Source organism: Pelmatolapia mariae, linkage group LG6 (genome assembly GCF_036321145.2).
Source record: "Pelmatolapia mariae isolate MD_Pm_ZW linkage group LG6, Pm_UMD_F_2, whole genome shotgun sequence".
Classification (NCBI taxonomy): Eukaryota; Metazoa; Chordata; class Actinopteri; order Cichliformes; family Cichlidae; genus Pelmatolapia; species Pelmatolapia mariae.
In genome coordinates this window covers 4,498,814-4,519,571 of record NC_086232.1, presented here as the reverse complement: position 1 = coordinate 4,519,571, position 20,758 = coordinate 4,498,814, and the positions used below count along the sequence as shown (strand labels likewise).

General features: G+C 40.2%; 1 protein-coding gene across 1 annotated transcript in view; it reads right to left on the bottom strand.

The window, feature by feature from the left end:
• Positions 1-1,685: 1,685 nt before the first annotated feature.
• The window catches only part of LOC134628875 (heterogeneous nuclear ribonucleoprotein L-like), a 34,744-nt gene continuing 15,671 nt past the window's right edge, over positions 1,686-20,758 (bottom strand). The window contains exons 2-13 of the mRNA XM_063475676.1: positions 17,837-17,955; positions 15,663-15,900; positions 15,070-15,155; positions 14,353-14,449; positions 14,190-14,262; positions 10,365-10,424; positions 10,001-10,236; positions 6,210-6,331; positions 4,162-4,360; positions 3,507-3,564; positions 3,270-3,368; positions 1,686-2,356 (exon numbers count right to left, since the gene is read on the bottom strand). Of these exons, the coding sequence (XP_063331746.1) occupies positions 2,301-2,356; positions 3,270-3,368; positions 3,507-3,564; positions 4,162-4,360; positions 6,210-6,331; positions 10,001-10,236; positions 10,365-10,424; positions 14,190-14,262; positions 14,353-14,449; positions 15,070-15,155; positions 15,663-15,900; positions 17,837-17,955 (1,443 nt within the window). The 3' untranslated portion in view covers positions 1,686-2,300. The remainder of the gene's footprint in view (positions 2,357-3,269; positions 3,369-3,506; positions 3,565-4,161; positions 4,361-6,209; positions 6,332-10,000; positions 10,237-10,364; positions 10,425-14,189; positions 14,263-14,352; positions 14,450-15,069; positions 15,156-15,662; positions 15,901-17,836; positions 17,956-20,758) is intronic.

Below are 20,758 nucleotides of genomic sequence, written 5' to 3'. Positions count from 1 at the left end.
GAAGGATTTATGAAAGGATAGGGCATAAACAAGGAGAAAAAGGGATTGATTATTATTAGTAGTGGGCCTTCTTATCTTTCAGATCTGCTTTTACCATATGAACCCTCACGGACCCTGAGGTCCTCTGGTACTGGCCTTTTGATTGTCCCTAAAGTCAGGACACATACTCACGGAGAGGCAGCTTTTCAGTGGTATGGTCCTCGACTGTGGAACAGCCTGCCGGAGGAGCTCAGGGCCGCAGAGAACGTTCATGTTTTTAAAAACAGGCTCAAGACCCACCTTTTTAATTTAGCTTTTAACTAACGCTTATTTATTTTATGCTTATTTATTCTATCCTGTTATTCTATTTATATTATTAATTTAGTTTTACCTAATATCTATTGATTGTATTCTTATTCATTTTTTATCTTCTTACTCTGTTTATACTTATATTTATATTGTATCCCACTCTTATTTATTTTATCTTTTTATCCTGTTTATATTCTTATTAGGTTATATCTCCAGTGTTTCCTCGGAGGGGGCTCTCTGCACCGGGGCTGTGATCGACCGTGGCTGCTGGGGCTCTGTGGATCCTCTCAGCCTGGCTGGGGGGCTTCTTTGCCGCCCTCCTGCTGTGTGCCCAGCCTGGAGGCTGCGGTCTGTGACCGGCTCCCGGTGCAGACAGCTCCCTGTGATAGTGTTTCCTCACTTGGCTAATGCGTACCCAGCCCAATTTTACTCTTTAAGTGTGTGTGTGTGTATATGTATGTGTGTGTGTGTGTGTGGGGGGGGGGGGGGGATGTGTGTATCCATGACCGTTTCTGTTAATGAGAGTGCGGGGAATGAGTGGGAGGGTGGGGTGGGCTGCTTTTAACCATGTAAAGCACTTTGTGCTACAGTTTGTTTTGTATGAAAAGTGCTTTATAAATAAAGATTGATTGATTGATTGATTGATAGAAATATTAGTGGGATTAAATAAGCTTATGCTTCTTCCTAGTCCTTTTTTAACATGTTATTTATTATGATTATCTTGTTTTCACAATGTTTTGTTTTGATTGTGTTCTTTATTGCTGTTATATTATTTTTTTAACATGTACAAAAAAATCAGACATTTGGCTAAGTGGTAAAGTTAGCCTGATCCAGACATGTAGCAAAATTATGTATGTATTTACATTGTGGGTTAGGTTTTTTAAAAATTTAGTCCATTAATCTTTAAATCTTCTGCCTGCTTTGGTGTCTTTGGTTTCAAACGATGCAGGAACGTAGAAACAAAATAAAAATTCATGTTCAACGCATTTTTAATGATTCTGTCTTTCTGGTTGATTTCTGTTAGTTAACAGAAATCAATAGTTTTATTAACTCTGTTGCTGTTCAGCGTCCTTTCATAACACAAATACATCACAGCAAAAATATTGTTTTATTGTGACAAATTAGTTTGGTTTAAGCAGTGTATTTAAGGTTTGATTCAAAAAGTTTGGAAGACAGCATTAGACAACATTATCCAGGGAAAAGAAGGTATGCTATATAATCCAACAACTGGAAGTGCGAGCAGTACTCATCAACAACCATAAAGTGCATAAATGTTCCTGGGGTTAATGTTTTACTTATAGTGAACATAACACACAGTACTTTACAGCAGTTACACCCAGCACCTTCTTTACAAAATATTATTTAAATTTTGATGATGGGAAGAGTAAATACAACATCAGGGTGCTCACAGACATCTGTTTTTTTTAAACAGACATGAATTTATTAGTTGAAGTTGCTGTTTAGCTTTAAAGAACTACCAAATGAGTTCAGCAGTGGTTTAGTGGTTTTAGAACAAACTGTATTTTTGATTTAATATAAGTTTATTAAAAGGCTTTTTTCATATTTTTAAGTTGAGGCAAACGTTTGATGCAGGTGGGCTTTAATAATGATATAAGCTCTCTATATTTTCTCTTTAATTACACAAATAAAATAAGGTTGTTATCATCATTTGTCTTTGGACTGAACACAGAACTAAGCACAAATGTTCCTAATTGCTTCCCATTAGATTTTTCCTAGTGTACTCCATTTTAAGCCCCTGTAAGGAATTTAACTAATTCAAACACTTTACATTCAAACAAATTACACCAAAACTTTGAGATGAAATATTAACAAATGTTAACAAAGAAAGTCTGGCTCAATTATCTAATTTTCAAGGGTGTCACTTATTTAGTTTATTGCTAAAATCTTTTTTTCTACATTGACCACACAGCAATCATCCATTGAAAAAGCAGAATTGTTTCAAAGAACAAATAAAGTCTTTTCCAGTTTGTCCAGGCCATCTTGTTTCTGGGTCACAGATGGGAGGAGGTGGAGAAGCAGAGCTTCAGGGTGAAAGGGCTGGAGCTATCTGCAGGTTGGAGAAAAGATGTTGACTTTATTGTGAAAGACCACTCCTGACATTCAGTTTAACATCACAAACATATGAGACACTTTGTATTAGCCTAAAGTTTGAATAATGCTTATCTGTTTGATGGCGTTCTATTTTCTTTACTTAATTTTTTTTACCCAACCTGTGTAAAGCCTCATCTAATAGTGAACACAAGCTGTTGCTTGTCCAATCTCATATGAGAGGCTGTACTCTGCACTGACCATGCTGAAAGAAAGGGGAACTGAACAAAACAGTATACCTTATGTTAGAGTGATTAGGACCTTGAAACCCATTCATCTTGTCTGTTAACTTCATCCTTCATTCTAGGTAACTAGTCTTAATTTGTCTTATCTATTTTTTCTAACTTGAAGACAAAATAATTAATTCTGATTGTTGTAATTATCCTATTTCAGTAATCCTTACTGCATGACTTTATTTTATATTATATATATATATATTATTATATTATATATTTTACTATAATAAGCTGTGTCTTGTCATCCTCTTTCCCCTTGTCCTGTGTCACAAAATAGTGTGACACAGGACACTGACAGTGTGTTTTTCCTAGTAACTCTAGTGATCTTCCTCGTGGTTAATAGTTTTCAGTTTACCCTTTTGAATTTATGTTTCTTTTTGATTATTGGTACCAGCCAATAAACATTCTGCTTTAAGTCTGACTCAGTCATCCTCTGCATGTCTTGGACCCTCTTTCACACTTTCTGAAGCAATATCAGAACATGTCTTTAGCAACTGGTTTCACAGGGACTGCCAGCAACCTTCAGCAAACACTTCAAAAGTGGGAGAATATTCTCTAGACCTGTGACTGAGGGCCTCAGAGAAGCTGCTGCTGTCAGCAGTTCTGATACAGGCTGAGAATCATTTGAATACTTACTGGGTATTCGGATCTGGTGGTGGTTGAGGACTGTCAGAGCCTCCACAGCTTCAGTTTTACTGTCAAACTCCAACAGACCAGACAGAGTCTTTGAGCTGGCTGCTTACAGGAAGAGGAAGATGGGGGAAAAGACGGAAATGTTTATAACAACAAAAACCCCACGTGTACACACTGAATGATATCTCCTGATACCTGGACCTGAGGAGTTATTATCGCTGTTTAATTGGTTAAACTTACGTTTGGCATCAAAAACCTTGAACTTAGAGAATGCTGAAATGTTGTATTCAGTACAGAGCTGTTGGCAAGAAAGATAGAAAAGCATTTTTAAAAGCAATCCCTGCATTTTCTTTTGTTAATATAAAACCAAACTAAAACTAGACAAAAAGTGTTGGTTGTCAATGTGTCACTGCTAAAAATACGTTTACAGTAGTGATCTTAAGACCACATGCAAAACTGAGTAACTTGAAGATTAAATCTCCCTGAACAAGGTTATAATGATGGTATACTAGGTTTATTGACATCTTAAAATGTCAAGATGTACCGTGTGTAAAATCAAAACATTTAGAAAGTTTAATTTACTGTTTATTTTATTTTATATATAGTAACAAGTTTATTCCATCTATTTATTCCATAATAATTACTTGTTGTCTATTCTGTTACGTACACTGAGCAGAAAGAAAATAACTTGAGCCCATTTCTTTCTATGTGTGAATAAAGATGCTTCCAAACAAACAACCAATATACCACTCATTATCTTTAAATGATCCTTTCAAAGGTCAAGGCGTGCCACAGTGGAGCGCATACTTGTCTACTTAGAAAGCTCACTTGGAGTAGACATTAAGTCTAGCATTTCTCCATTGAAATAATAAGTCTCATGCAGGTGTGGCCTTGCCTTTTGCAACTGGTGTTGATTGAGGTTTGGTGGGGCATTGTAGAAGTGCAGCACAGTGGCGGGTGGCTGGATGATGTTCCTGCTGCTCTGTGCACTGCTGAAGCGGTTGTTCCTTGTTAGACTAAAGTCCTGGTAGCTGCAGGTGCCGTCACCCAGCTCAAAGACCTGACTGGGAATCACAGCCTGTTGCTTGGACACACTGAGCAGGGTCAGATAAAGGGATGTGTGATAGACAAAGTATTGTAAGGACATGTTATCAGTGTGAGCCAAAATCCTATGCGTCAGTCTGCTTGTTAAGGCTTTTTCTGCTTTCTGTACAGCAGTGGTTCCCAAACTTTTTTTGCTAGGCCCCCCTTTGTTTTACAAGAAAAATGTTCGTGCCCCCCCCCCCCCCCTCCCACGCGTGCACGCGCACACGCGCACACACACGCACAAACACATCCTCCAACCACACACACCCTTATTTTGGTTCATTGTGGTTTATTTCACACGTCAAACATTTAGTAAACAATTAAGCAAATACAAGTAATCTGCAATAAATGACAGGTAGTAATAAAATAAACTACTAACTCTTTTACGCTACGTCCACACCTACACGGGTATTTTTGACAACGCAGCTGTTTCGTCCACACGTAAACGGCGTTTCGAATCACCGAAAACGGAGATTTTTTTAAAACTCCTTTTTTGCGTTTACTTGTGGACAGGAACACAGAGTTCGTCACGCAACGACAAAGGTATGTGCCTTTTTTCACGTCACGCTGTGCGCCATGTTATTGTTTACATGAGATGAATTGCAGAATGAGACAAAAGATAGATAGAGACAAAATACTGTTAATCTGACTATCTTCAGTTTTTACACTCTTACATAAACACACGCAGCTACTCTCCCTCCATTTAGAAAGGCAGAGGCGTCACGGTGTGATTATTTTACATGTAGTTGTGTTTTTTTCCTGTGTAATAATATTCAACATTGCTATCAATACATTTTTCAAAAAATGCCTCTCTGTGCAAAATGGGTTTAAAAACATAAACAACTGTGGGATACTGTTTGTCTGTGATTTGAACAGAGGGAACAAATCGTGGCAGGATCAGCCTGATGTTATTTGTATCCCACTGTAACTTTACTGTATAAAGAGCTAACTCCAAAATCTCCAAAATGTCAGGAGTAGTTAGTCATTACAAGAAGTGTTTGTGAACTAAAAATCAAGAATGTGGGATACTGTTTGTCCGTGATTTGAACAGCCCAGCGCGTGCTCCTGACGCAGGGAAGACCAATTCTGCAGGGGAGACCTACCTCAGCACTTGTGCAGGTGAAACCAAAGGGCAGATATGTTTCACCATATTTTCTAGTCTTTGGCTTAGAATGAAGTTGGTTTGGAAACATATTCAGCTATGCTTCATCTCCTGCTTTGCGTTTCTGTGGCCGCCCCCCGTGCTAGCAGTGTCCAAGCGTTTTGTTTTTTTTTTCACCCCTTTTCATACCCCCCCGCCATGGCTCTGCGGGCCCCACACTTTGGGAAGGTCTGCTGTACAGTATGATTTCATGGAGGGGGGATACCTCACCAATCAGAAGAGAGTTGGCTTAACATTAAAAAAGTGAACTCAAGTGGCTTGTTTCAGGTAACAGATAAAATAGATCTCCTTTAAGTTCTGGGCAGATAGTCACTGACTGAAGTAATGAAAAAAATACAATAATGCAATATTTCTACAAATTTGCAAAGGCTGGAACAGCCCAACATATTTTATAAAAAATAGAGGCTAACTGCTGTTATTTATGTAAAATACAAGTGACAGCTTGTGGGAATTTTCAGTCCTTGGAGAGTTCTTGGATGTCAGGTCTTAAAAAAAACGTGTTCCTTTCCTTTATTTAAACATGCACGTCTCTTCTCAGTTTTGACCTATGATCATGACATGAATATCACTACAGCCAATGTCAGCGTCATGTACTTTTAGCTAGCAGTTAAGATATTTTGTTATAAACTACATCAGACTCCCTATCACAAACCCCAAGTGTCTTCAAGTCTGAAGCATGCATATTTAGTGCTTACCAGACGTTGAATTTCTTGCCAAATACTTTGATACCATTTAGGTGAGTCACAGCTCGGTCCACAGCATACTCATCACCCATCTCTACCAATGCTGTGCCTGGAATGCTTTTCATGAACTTCACCTGCAAACACAGAAGATATTTTCTTTAGCTGAAGAGCTACCATTTTGCAGCATGCTAGCTGCTGATAACTGCAGTATTTATTTATTTTGCACGAGTGTCACTAGGGTTGCCAGCCGTCCCTTAAAAAACGGAATCGTCCCGTATTTAGAAACAAAAGTACACGTCCCGTATTGAGCTAATAAGGGACGCACTTTGTCCCGTAATACAGTGAGAATCAAAAGTAGTCTATAAATGTTAATGAATTAACGCTTTGTTTGAAAACATAATTCCCAGCCCCTCTCCTGCTTTGTGACCAATGAGCTGACAGCACACTTATGACAATTCGAGTATGACAATTCAGATTACTGCTTATCTCATTGGTCGAGGAAAGGTCGCTTACGGAAAAAATACCGGAAGACAACAGATGACCACAACAAGAAGCATGGCCAACAGGGAAACAAACGCCGACACTGCGGTGCAAGTCTCGGACGACAGTACACCTAAAGCTGGGCAGACACTGTGCGATTTTTTCAGTCACGTTATTCAGCTTCTGCTCAAACTGCACGATTGACTCGCAGGGGTTATAAGTTGGTAGGTCACGATGCAGTGTCTCACACTATACGGCCCGATGCTCTGATGCGACCTGAGTGCTCAGACTGTGCGTCCATAAAATGAAGGTTATAACAGAAAATCTGTCGCTCGCTCTGCCTCTCTGTCTTTCACTCACACAGACACGCACACCACCACCATCAACTTTGCTAAATTGCTAATGAAAAACATTGATCAGGCAGCTGTGATTGAGCAGCAATGTAAATCCAACTATTTTCACGGTTGTTGTGGTCGTGATAATTTTGTGAGGCCACATCGAAAAGGCTCGGATGAGCTTTCCAAAGTTCTACAAGTTGTGCCTCCATCGCTTGTGTCCAGATCACACGCTGCACAGCCGTGCTGCTCCGTCTTTTTCACCGACGTTTACGTGTTTGCGCGTGAGCAGTGTGAGCAGCTGCGGTGATGGTCACGAGCGATTGATGATCGGGAGCTGGTCGTGAGGTGTTAATCGCTTCTCGTTACCCCACGTATACTACACGATGCACGATGAAGGCCAAAATCGGGCCGATTACCAAATCGGTCACACGACTCAAAAATTGGCTCAAAATGGGCCAAAAATCGCACAGTGTAAGCCCAGCATTAGACCAGCAATGTTTGTTCCCCTCAGAGAAAGAAAAAAAAGGCTGCAAAAGTACAGGGAGGAATGGGAAAAGGAAAACACCTGGCTGGAAAAGTGCACGATAACACCTATAAAGCGCACTGCACTGTGTGCCGGCGCACTTTTTCCATAGGCATGCTTCTAATGGTGGGCACATGAAGAACATGAGGGGCGTGAAAGCTCGGGGAACCCTTAACCAATTTTTTGTCCACCAGGCCACGGCAGAAGCAGATATGGTCTGTAAACACTGGTTTGTTTTTTTAAACCCTCTGGTTAAGGTTAATATGGGCATGTGCAGTGAATATCAGCGCTATGTGGCCAGAAGTGTGATAATATCATTTATTTTGTGTAATAAACAATTCAAGGATAGATGATTACAACAAATAGATGACTAATACATAAAAGTAATACATAGATGAATAATAATGATGAGTTATGATGTGTGTGTGAAATTATTCATAATTTCACACACACAAAAAAAGCTACAAAATTCACCACACTGGGTTGCCCGGCCCTGGCCACGAGGTGTCCCTTATTTATTTTTCAGGGAGTTGGCAACCCTAAGTGTCACCATCCCCTTAACCCTGCCCCTACTCTCTCTACTGCAATTTTTAAAATCATTAATATTGAAACTAAAATATATTCACTTGCTCTGAATATAAAAAGCCATGGGTCACAGGAGGGATGAGATGTTGATTAGTGCAGGCTTGAAATCAGTGCCGTTATGTGTATCAACCAGTAACCACCTTTATGGTGGGCCTAATACTGCTGCAGCAGAAGGTACAGATCTTTTGCATGGACTTTTTCATTTTTAAATTGTTCTAGGTGGCAGTGTTGATAGAACTAGAGTTTGTAAGCGCTTCAAAGCTGAGTTTTCTTAACACCGGAGTACTTCATGTACTTCAAGTATCACTTAAATGCATTACATGCTATTGATGCCCAAATCACCCACCCAAACAAACAGTGGATGCAGCTTGAAGGAGAAGCATAGTGAAGTGGATAGCTACAAACTGCAGGCTACTTAGTGTTGTTGAAGACGTGTAAGAAATCAGTACTTCAGCTTTTACTTGAGTAGTTTTTAACAGTAGTATTTGCATTTCTACTAAAGTACAGAATGTCTGTACTTTTGCCAACTCTGCAGAAGACCTTTTAAGATAGAAGCTACTCGCTTTTCTTTAAATGGCAGGTCAGTTGCTCATTTTTTTAAAAAGTAGTCCATTTCCATTTTAACTGCCTTACTAATTCATACATTTACAGAGCACTATTCCTCCTTAGCAAACCATTTATGAATACAGATATTATTATGATAATGATAATAAATATGATTGTGATTATAAACAGCAATGATGCAGTTGCAGTGATAGCTGTACATAGTGACACCAGTATAGCAGTGACAGTAGTACATGGTGTAACAGTAACAGATGGATAAACATATGTACATTTATAAATGAAATACTGAGGAGGTGTAAAGAAATATGTACATGATGACTTAAGGACTTTCTAATACCGTACTAATGCTTAATAGTGTGACATTTTTATAAAGTGCCACCAGTACAGTAAATGAACTTTGTAGACAGCTAATCTGTGGCTGTAAAAAAATTTGAATGCATACCTTATTTCTCAGTACACCATCTGGGGGAACACCTCTTTAATGAATGAATGAATTAATACATGCATGGTTAAGGCATACATGAGAAGTTAATATAGATTGATGATGGTCCATGAGATTTTGCTTGGTTGTTTTTTCTTTTTTATTAAGTTCGAACTGGCCCTGTGCTCACTGCCTGGCACTGTGGAACCCAACTTGCATTTGATCTCTACAGGCTAGGCAAAGGCACCCTGACTATCCATAGGTATTGGAATTAAATCCTTCACCCATTGTTGGACCCTACACTGGAGTATGGGTCGTAGGTTGCTCTTGGTTCAAAACAATGCCTGCTCTCATATGGCCAGAGTAAACAGGGAGTTCCTAAAGGACACCTCTGGGGCATTATGTTTTGGTCCATTTGACATCCCCAGGTTGCACCTCAGACTGTTTAGAAGCTCAATGATGTCCTGGTCCAAATGTGGGAGGAGATTCCCCAGGACAACATCCATTGTCTCCTTAGGAGAATGCCCCAACATTGTCAGGCATGTATAAAAGCACATGGGGGTCATACAAACTACTGAGTGCCATTTTGAGTTGCTGCAAAATGGACTAGTGTGCTGCATCTTTTTTCACATTTTCATTCTGTAAGCTGCTAATTTTCATTTCCATCCAATGATGTGGCATCCTTTTGTTCCAGTATAGCTATCCAGAATTTTTTTTTTCCATTGAGATCTGATGTTTTCCTTTTTTGAGCACTGTAAAAATAAACTAAATCATACATACCTAGAACATAAGTTATGATTAAGATTTATTAAAAGAAAATTATAGGAACTATTGTACAATGTATTTTCATATCAACATTGACCTCTAAAAGTCAGAGAGGATCCTTACACACCTTCTCAACATTGCCGTAGAGACAGAAGAGGTTGAAAATACGGCTGCAGTTCATCTTAACAGGATGGAGACCGCTCACCATGGTGACAGAGCTAGTCATGCTTTTGCCAAGGAAAGAGGAAGAGGATGTGGGGGAGGTCTTCTGGAGTAGCGGGTAAGAAATCCTCTCCTGCACCTCCTCGCTGTACCTCCAGTTCCGGCTTTTAGCAGGTAGAGGCAAGAGGGGCCAGTGTGTACCTGCAAAGATACGCACAGATACTCAGGGGATATTATGTGGTACAGTGGACTCACAGTAATTGCAGTGAAACAAGTGGAAGAGATAACATATAGGCAGCTAGACAGGGAGGGATGAAGACAGACAGTACCACCGCCGTTAGATGGATGCTCTCCCAATATGGCATGACGTTGTCTCCCCTTCCCCCGCTCTGTAACAAACAAACAAAGTGCTCAAATGGGGTGATACAGTACTATAAGGTCTTTAAGATAAGATGGGCCCAGATTATTCAAGAACTTGTATGTGAGGACAAGGATTTTAAATTTGATTCTAGTTCAAAGAGGGAGCCAGTGAAGAGAAGGCAGTATGAGAGAAAAAATCTGTTCTCTCTTTCTGGCACCTGTCAGTACTCTTGCTGCAGCATTTTGGATCCACTGAAGGCTTTTCAGAGAGTCTTAAGCGCAGTTGGTAATATAATAAATTACAGTAGTCCAGCCTAGAAGTAATAAATACATGAACTAGTTTTTCAGTGTCACTCTGAGAAAGGATGTTTCTAATTTTAGAGATATGGTACAAATGAAAGAAAACAGTCCTACATTTTTGTTTAATATGCACACTGAAGAACATATCCTCTGGTCAAAAACAATTTTCAAGATTCATCAGAGTGTTACTGGAGGCCAGGGTAACGCCATCTAGAGGTTAGATAGCATACTAGTTAGACAACATACTTCTAAGGCCAAGTACAATACCTTCAGTTTTATCTGAATTTGAAGGAAGGAAATTAGTGAATGCTGCCTGGTTTTCAGTCCTAAATATTACTTAAAGTCCCGGTACAAGCAGGATTCAGGATTCACTGCACTAATGTTAATGGTAACTTGGTTATTTTGCTGCCTCTGCTTGGTGCTGTTGAGCCAAATAGACCCAGTGTGCTAGTGTGCCAAATGGGATCTCAACTTATTTAATACCCCTAAATAAGACGAAAAGTAAATGTGGAGAAACTACTGCTCTTATGTTCTTTTTGTAGTGGTTCATACCACTTGAGTCTGTCACCATTTTGTGTATCCAGCCGTTTCCCCTGATTTTTTTCTCTCTCTGAATGTAAAGCACAAAGTATGTACATGTATTTATAAGTTAAACTTGTGCTTTAATCCAGCAACTTCTGTCTTCTGTCTGAGAACTGCAAGTGTGGAGAGTCAGAACAGACTGAGAAACACACAGCTGCAGATTTTCTGTGGTGCCTTTGAGGGAGAGCTGATGGGACAGAGCCTTTCCAATCCTGACAATACACCAGGACAAACTCAGCAGTGTGTGAAGAGTAGGACGAAGAGCCAGCCAGCTGAAAGATAGAGAGAGTAGACAGGCCGTTCTTTCTTCGTAAAGGACAGCTAGAAACATTTAAAATAACTAATCATCTGTCCTAAATCAGTGTCCTAAATCCAAACTCTCTGTAATGTTAAAATAATTTTACCATTAAAGTGTTTTCAGTGTGGGAGAAAGTATTTGGGTACCTCCAAGTAAAAACGATGAAAGGCAGTGAAAAGTTCTATATTCAGAAACCTATAAGCACCAGAATGTAGCTGAAAATAGATGTCAGTATTTCTTTTCTTCAGTTATTTGAAACATGGAGTATTTTAGTACTAATAGTACTGCTGTGTTTGCATTACAGCATTACATCACATCTATTCTATATGACTTAAAACGGTTATGATATGGCATGATTTTCTCACCCAATAAAGGAATATTTGGTGTATCAGTCTACTCTTCATTTTGACTTTTCTTTTTACCAATATAAGTAAGCCTTCAGACAAACGCAGTAGTGCCAATATAGTAAAAGAACAATATTTGTCTCATGTCCAAAACAGCCTTATATACACTGTAAAAAATACTTGTCTTTGAGATGAAGATATGAAGTGATATAGAAATAGAAATAAATGCAACTTGAATCTTTGCTGAAGTTCAGTATTTAAAACTGAGCTAAATTTCACTACTGAGAATTTTAAATCTAATTTATTAATACAAGAATTTTATCTTTATGCATATTATATTTGCAAAGTAAGATGACACTAGTCCCATGAACATTAGCTGCTACTTACTAGCTAATCTTAAAATTAACAGTTATGTTTTCATGGTCTTGTGCTCTCTCATCCTCAGATACTTGAGATACCGAAAAAATCGCATACACCAAAAATCCTCAAATGACCCAGCCTTCACGGTTTACATAGGCTGGGTTCTTTGAGGATGCAGCCCTTTAATTGGGACACACCTTATCAGTCTTTTGTCCTTTTAATGTCATCTTAGTGCATTGACATTTCCAAGCTCCTCCTGAGGTATTCCAACTGAACTGGAGTAAATTTACTCTGTTTATATTTACTCAGATTGCAAACAAAATGTATTGTGCTTTGTAAGACACATTCCTGCTGTGTAAAAAGAAGATAATAATGTTCACTAGAAGGAATAAGTAAAAAGTCAACATATTAATTTTACTCGAAGTGAACCATCCATCTTCTTCCGCTTATCCGGGCCGGATCGTGGGGACAGCGGCCTAAGCAGAGAAGCCCAGACGTCCCTCTCCACAGCCACTTCCTCCAGCTTGTCCGGTGGAACTCCCAGGCCAGCCAAGAGATATAATCTCACCTGGGTCTGCCCCGGGGCCTCCTCCCGGTGGGACATGCCCAGAAAACCTCGCACAGGAGGCGCCTAGGAGGCATCCTTGTCAGATGCCCGAACCACCTCAACTGGCTCCTTTCAATGTAAGGAACAGCGGCTCTACTCTGAGCCCCTCTGGCCGAACTTCTGACCCTATCTCTAAGGGAGAGGCCAGCCACCCTTCTGAGGAAGCCCATTTCTGCCGCTTGTATCCGCAATCTTGTTCTTTCGGTCACTATCTGCAGCTTGTGACCATAGGTGAGGGTAGGGACGTAGATCGAGCAGTCAATTGAGAGCTTCGCTTTTACACTCAGCTCTCTCTTCTCCACGATGGAACGGTACACTGTCCGCATCCCTGCAGCCGCAGCACCAATCCGTCTGTCGATCTCCCGCGCTCTTCTCCCAACTCACTTATGAACAAGCCCCCGAGATACTTAAACTCCTCCACCGAGATACTTAAACTCCTCAACCTAATCAAATTCAGCACCAGGTGGTGAGTTGGATGAGGTGGCGGGAGAGAACGCTGGACAGACCTGGTGCACCTAAATGTATAGTGAGGGTGTGCTGGGAATGTCTGGCAGAGGCCCCAGTCTGTGAGATTTACAACGCACACCTCCGGCAGAGCTTCACCAGCATTCCGAGGGAGACCGCGGACATTGAGTCCAAATGGACCATGTTCAGCACTTCCACTGCCAAAGCCGCTGCACTGAGCTGCAGCCGCAAGGTGGTTGGTGCCTGTTGTTCGTTAACCCCCAAACCAAATGGTGGACACCAGAGGTGTAGGGAGCCACAAGGATAAGAAGGAGTCCTATCAGGCTTGGTTAGCCTGTGTGACTTCAGAGGCAGCTGATATGTACTGACAGTCCAAGCGTGAAGTGGCTCGGGCAGTGGCTGAAGCAAAAATTCAGGTGTGGGAGGAGTTCTGAGTGGCCATGGAAAAAGACTTTCAGACTGCCTCGAAGTAAACTTTAAAGAATATGCTTAAAGTGCTGAAAAAAAAATCCTATGGAAAATTGTTTCAGGAAAAACAAACTCAGATGTGCACATTTCTCTACATTCCCAGTAGGTCAGTAAAGGCAGTTGCTCATTAAAATACTAAGATCAGCCATCTGCCAAACAAAACAAAACAAAAACTGCTGGTCAAAAACAAAACCTCTGTTCCTATGCTCTATTATCATAAACATTCATGTTCATGATAATTGGAAAAAAAACACTTGGAACCAGCTGCCTCACCAACACTACAACTCCACTGAGTATGATATCCAGAATACGTCATTGTGTGTATGTGTGTTTGCTTCCATTGATCGGAGATTAAAAGAGGGAACGCTACCTCGGTGCAGGAGGAAGGGTTTGGTGTAATCCCAGCTGGTGTTGTTGTTGCAGATGACGTTCAGTCTGTTGGGCTGCAAGGGGCAACAGAGCACAGCACCTCTTTTTAGATGTGTGTTCATGTGCACGGGCATGAGTGTGTGAGTGTATGTGCATGTGTTTACCCGAGCGTATTCAATCTTGAGTGTGCAGCAGCCAGCATAGATGTCAGCTCCATTCAGAGCCAGTTTGGCCTTCTGAGCATCCTTTACTGACTCAAATGTTAACAAGCTTGTTAAGGTTGACTCATCAGGATCAGCAGAGAAAAACAAGACTACCACAGCCCTCAAGATGATGCACTGTCAGGTTTAATGAAGTGAACTTTGATCTGGCATCAACAAAACACATCCAGTTAGCTTTAATCCTCTTCTACCATCCTGTGTTCATTATTTTGTATCCAAACGAGTCTATTAAGCTCTGAACTGGAGCTTAGAAGAATGAAAACGCATGTTGGCATTTCTCTGCTAATCTGTGATATACCCCAAGCACACATGCAATAGTGTGCGCACACACACATACACACACACACACACAAAACACCGCTCAGCTATCTTAGTGAGGACCTTCATTGACATAATGGTTTCCCTAGCCCCTTACCCTAACCCTAACCATTAAAAATGAATGCCTAACCCTAACCCTTACCCTAAACCTAACCATAACCTAATTGTAACTCTGACACTAAAACCACATTTTGAGCCTCAAAAAGGCTTCAAACTTGTGAGGACTGGTGTGTGTATCCTCACAAGTGACTGTTGGTTCTCACAAGTATAGTAGAATGCAGATTTCGGTCCTCACAAAGATAGCTAGACAGGAACACACACACACACACAGAGTCAGGATATTCAACCATGGCCTGGATGCCGTTGCGTTTGAAGATGACAATACGTAGGACGTTACCAACTGGGTTGCACACAGTGTACAACACATCCTGAGAGAAAGACAGAGACCACACTGTAAAAACTGCAACTTACTTACTGGTCACCAAGAAAATGGACTTAAGAAAACGGAAATGGAAAATGGGCTTTAACACTTAAAACCTTTACATTTATGAGCTAATTTTGACTAAAAGTTAAAAGCTTACATTATTTTACAAATACGCAGTGAGACATTAGCACTAATCTAAATTACAAAGATATTGTTGAGGATGTATACACAGATAAAGAATGCATACACAGAGCAAAGGCACAGAGGGTTTGTTAATAATAGATGTCTGACAATATAAGCTTGTATCTCTTTATCTCAGAAGGCAGGGTATTCCTGAGGCAAACATTTTAAGTAATGTACAATGACTGTAATCATGGTTAACACAGGAGCAGGCGTCCTTGAAGGGTAAAAAGAGACCTGGTTAAAGAGTTTTAGCTCAGATAGCAAAAAGTTTCTTTTCTAACACAAGTTGAAGATATGGCAAGAGTCTTAGGTGGGGTAAAGGACTTACAGTGGTAATGGGATACAGAGGGTTCTGTATGGACAACAGGAGGACTTTGTTTCCACTGGAGGGGTCGTCTGTGTTGGTGGGTCTGGTGATTCTCTGGCTGGTAGAGAAGTTAAAAAAAGCCTGCTGCTCAGCGACGTAGACAGCATCACGGGTTCCGAATGACACGCAGCGCTCAGCACTCTCCACGCTGTCAAATTCCACCAGAGCCTGACGCTTGAAAGGCATCATCATTACATAACTGCCGATAGCGGAGACAAATGTGAAGGTTAGAGAAGGTGAGCAAGTAAAGTAAAAGTATGTACATTTTTATTTCTATAGCATCTTTCAACATAAACATCACCAAGTGCTTCACAAGAAATTATCATAGCGTCCCAGAAGAGTTAATGAAATCCAAGTCGAAAATGATGACTACTGGCACAAGCTGCACTTTGAAATCATTTCAGCGGGTCACGCAGCTATCAACTTTTGTAACCTTGCATGTTTTGCCATTGCTGCAAAAGCAAGTATGAACTGATGTGACTGTGCGATCATGACATTGTGAATATAGATCCAATCAAGAACACTTATTCTATACTGGAATTTCTGTCGTTATTATCTGTGATTAAGGTAAATCACAAAATATCATGCACATGTGCCAACTGGAAGGCAGCCTGTTTCAGTTATTACTGTTTTTTCTCCATTCTTTAAACTTTTGTTCTTAGTTTTTTGTCTTTTACTTATTAGTAGCGTGTTAGTGTGTTTCAAATTGTTTTCTCTCAAACATGTGGGTTGAGAAAGTTTTTTTTCACCTTATCGCCGTGGACTGGGGGTCAATGTACGCATTGTGGAGGACTATAAATACCTTGGACTAAGCACAGATAATAAACTGGGTAAACAACACGTGGATTGTGACCCAATGGTGTCAGACAGGGTGGGATTTTGTCTCCAATTTTAATTAATTTATATGTTGATGATTTCTCCATATAGCTGAGAGCCTGTAACACTGGGCGTATATTAGGTAAAACATGGATAAATCATCTTATGTATGCAGATGACCTGGTTGTTTTTAGTCCCAGTAGTGCTGGATTACAGGAGCTTAATATCTGTACTGAATATGGTGTGCATTATGATATAAAGTACAATGCTATTAAAAGTGCTATTTTGATATGTAGAACCAAGCAGGATAAACAGCTAGATTTCTAGTGTTTAACTGTCCCAAAATACTATTGCGGTTCATAAAAAGGTGAAATACCTCGGTGACTTTATTGTTGATCAAATGAATGATGATGATGACATATACAGACAACGATGCAAGCTCTATTTGCAGGCAAATACTATTGCACGCAAATTCAGTTTTTGTTCAGTTCCAGTTAAAGTGACTTTGTTTAAAGCGTGTTGGACACTGCTATATACTGCCCCCTTGTGGTCATCTTAGAAGCAAAGTAGCATGCAGAAGCTGCATGTTGCATATACTTGATGCAGTGAGGAAATGTTCAGTGCATAATAAGCATTGGAATCGCTAGTCACATTTGGTGCTGCGCACCTGTAGATGAAAGAGCAGCCAGGCATGTGACTGTAATTAACTTCCCCGCCACAGGGTGTCATTGCTACACATCCCAACTGTATGTGCAACATTTTGATGTTTGTTTCTTGCCAAAAGAAAAACTGCCCAAATGTCAGGACCCAAGGTTAATAACAGTGCATTAGCTAGTATATCCTACTTCACTCATTCCCAGGTAAATATAAAGAAACTGTGATTCACTGGCTGCCTTCTTCCACTTGTCAAAGTTGCTCAGATGTTTGACCATTTTTTTTTCATGAACTTTAGGAATTTACTGTTTATTTGGTACCTAATATATCCCACTTTGGTACCTAATATATCCCACTATCCCCATTTGTCAGTGCTAACTTTGCACGTCAGTTTTTGTCAGGGATGTTTCCAGTTTTTAATTGGTCTTTCTAGTCATTTAACACTAGGAATAAGGCATTTGTTTCATACAGTTTAGGGTTGCAGCTTGCTAAACAAGCTTTCTAGCACAAGCTGAAAATTATGTCATGCCTGTACATTGCAAGGTGTGCACTAAAAAAAAGGTCGATGATACCAAAGTCAATGTGCAATGCAATTCCAAGCTAAATAAAAGTGTGTTAATATTTTTAAATGGCCTCAACAGTATTTAGAGTTAAACCAGGACTACCAGATGTTGCCAAACTTGTCAAGCGCCTCCACTAGGTCACCTTCCACCACAGCATCGCAAAGTCCTCGAACATGGACAACTGGAGATGGGGGGATGCGACGACTGTCATCCAAACAATCCTGTAGAGAAAATAAAAATGAACTCAGATGTTTTCTTAATTTTACTTTGCACAAAGAAAATGTTTGCTTACTAGCGTAACCGGGGTTCTTTGAAAAGTGAGTTCAGTATCCCACTATGGTAAGCAACCTCTGGCATGACCAGTCACTTCAAGGACTTGCTGACAGGTGTCCTCTACATAAACATTCCTAAAAAGGTCCCATGAGGCAGTCATTCATCTGATGGAATGTGCACACAGCTGCACAAAAGGCTGTGGTCCACCTTGTTGGAAGACTGGACCTCTACCACCCAGTCTGACAACCCCTGGCGAGACATAGACTTACCTTTAAAGAAGGAGCTACAAAGATTTGGTTGCTTTCCTAAACCCCTCAGTCCTGTCTAGATAATTGCTTAATGTATGGATAAGGCATAGTGAATTAAAGTGGTTCTGGCTCTCATCTGCAAATGGCAAGTAGAGAAAAGCTAATAAATGGAATGGACTGGTTCTTACATAGTGCTTTTCTACTCTACCTGAGCACTAAAACCACTTACAACTCTCATTCATACAAATACCTTTTTCTATATGTAGGTGTGTTCTATCTAGCACTCACGCAAATCATACTCCAATGGATGTATCAGAGATCAACTTGGGGTTACTATCTTGCCCAAAGATTTTTGGCATGCAAGCTGGAGTTGCCAGGGATCAAACCACCAACCATCTGATTGGGAAAACTGCAGGCAGTACCTCACTGACCCTTTTGGCTGATGCCAAAGCTAGCAATAAGATACTTTACTCAATATACTCTACAGGTGCAAAAGGTAGCTCTGAGTGTGCCTCTAGAACTTTGTGTAAATCTCAGGAGGGAACATAAACCTCATTAGAAGAGGAGTAGCCATAATCTTAGTTTTAATCAGTAATGCTCAGTACTGACAGCTATCAATGATCACTGATAGCTGTCAGTGAAACTGTTTGTTGCACAGTGTCTAGCACACTGTTGTTGTGGTAGACAGGCAGGTCTGCAACAATATATATTCTTGCGATAAAAGCTATATAATTACAGTGTTATAACAGTTATTTCTAAAATCAGTAAAAACCCATGTTTAAGGAAATTTTGCAGTTATTACATAAGTCCATAAATGAACATGAATTCCCAAAAGAAGGTCTTTGCTCAAAATCACTGGAAAATGAGAAAGTGAATACAAGTTAAAGATGAATGAATTAAAATGCAAAGAAAGAAAAACTGTGCATAGGCAAGGCACAAAAAAAGATATCAATTGAGTGTCACCATCAACAAAGTCGCCCAGCTCACACCAGAAAGTGCTGGAGCCATTGCATCATCTCTCTCTCCCTATATCACCAAATCAGGAAAAAAATGTAATGATGACAACCATAATGCCCATGGTTGAAGTCATGGGCCTGGATAGAAATATAACTTTGGTTCACTGACTGTGGCCTGAAAATGACAAGAGAGAAGTTACAAACATCTGCCAGACCCAAAGAGGACAGCAAGGACTTTATTGCCCAATTCCAGTATAATTTAGTGGGTACAAACAGTTTGGTCAATAGTCAGCAGTGGGTGGCCAGATAACAACATTTCCCCCAACCTTACAAGGGGAACAGCAGTATATACCACAGCCAAAACTACACTGTTTGACAACTTCACCACTGCATGGCCTGTATTCAACAAGAGGATGAGACAGCTGTACATTATTAAAACTGTCTCTTGGATGGAGAGATGCCCCCAAATCACAAACTGGGAAGTACATCTGTGGGATTGCTTTGTGTTTAAACCTGTACAAGTACAAGACTAAGTCTAAGCATATGTGTACAATGGGATAGCAAGAATGTCTGAGGTGGAAGGATTTGCCATACATGGAGAATAAAATGGCAAGAAAAATAATAACAAGAAAGCCAAGACTGAAGAAAAAGTCCAAATGACAGAGCTTAAAATGTACAAGTGCCAAACACAGACTACTGCAGAACGAGTGAGAGGCCAGGGGAGGAGGATAAGGTTAGAAAGAGACAGAGCTGTTTTCAGTGGAGAGCCACATGTCACTGGGCTACGGATTGTCCTGAAAAGTAGGAAACTGAGGCTGCTTACTCGTGTGAGAAGGGGAAGGGTGATAAGACACTGCAACAAAAGGTAAAAAAGTAAAACAAGAGACACAGATGCAATAAAAACAAGACAGACATTTGCGCATTGAAACCCAGATTAATGACACACACAATCATTGTGTGCAATGAAGATGCAATGAAGACCAGCTTACACTTATAAACATGGCCATATCTCACATTGTGGCTAAAAAAGCCTGACAGACACACCTGTTATTAAATGTTAAGCCCACTACTTATAAACACTTGCTACAATTTCTGCTCTGGGGTGCAGGAGAACAGGTTGACTTTTGGAAATATGTGATGCTACAGAATCAGTGATCAGACAAGCAGACTGGAATCAAAAACCAAAACTTTTTATTAAAACTGTAGGAACAGAAGATATTCCAGTGACTAAACAATATACAAAAGATTTACAATGCAAAGAAATTGAATGTGGATCTTTTAAACAACATTCCTGTTGTCGCCATATTGTCCAGTCAACTTGTTGGGTTGAGAGTTTATGTGTTAACTTCAATTTACAACACAATTGTCATTGTGTCAGGGAAAGATGACTTGATAATAACACGGTGAGCAAAATGTTGCAGATGGTTAAATATCATGCTGATCTGCTGCTGTAAGCGTATGAGTAGAGACTCCAACAGATTGCTGCGTTTCCTGTTTGTGATGAACTGGTGAGGCTTGTACAACAACACACACACATTCATCAGACT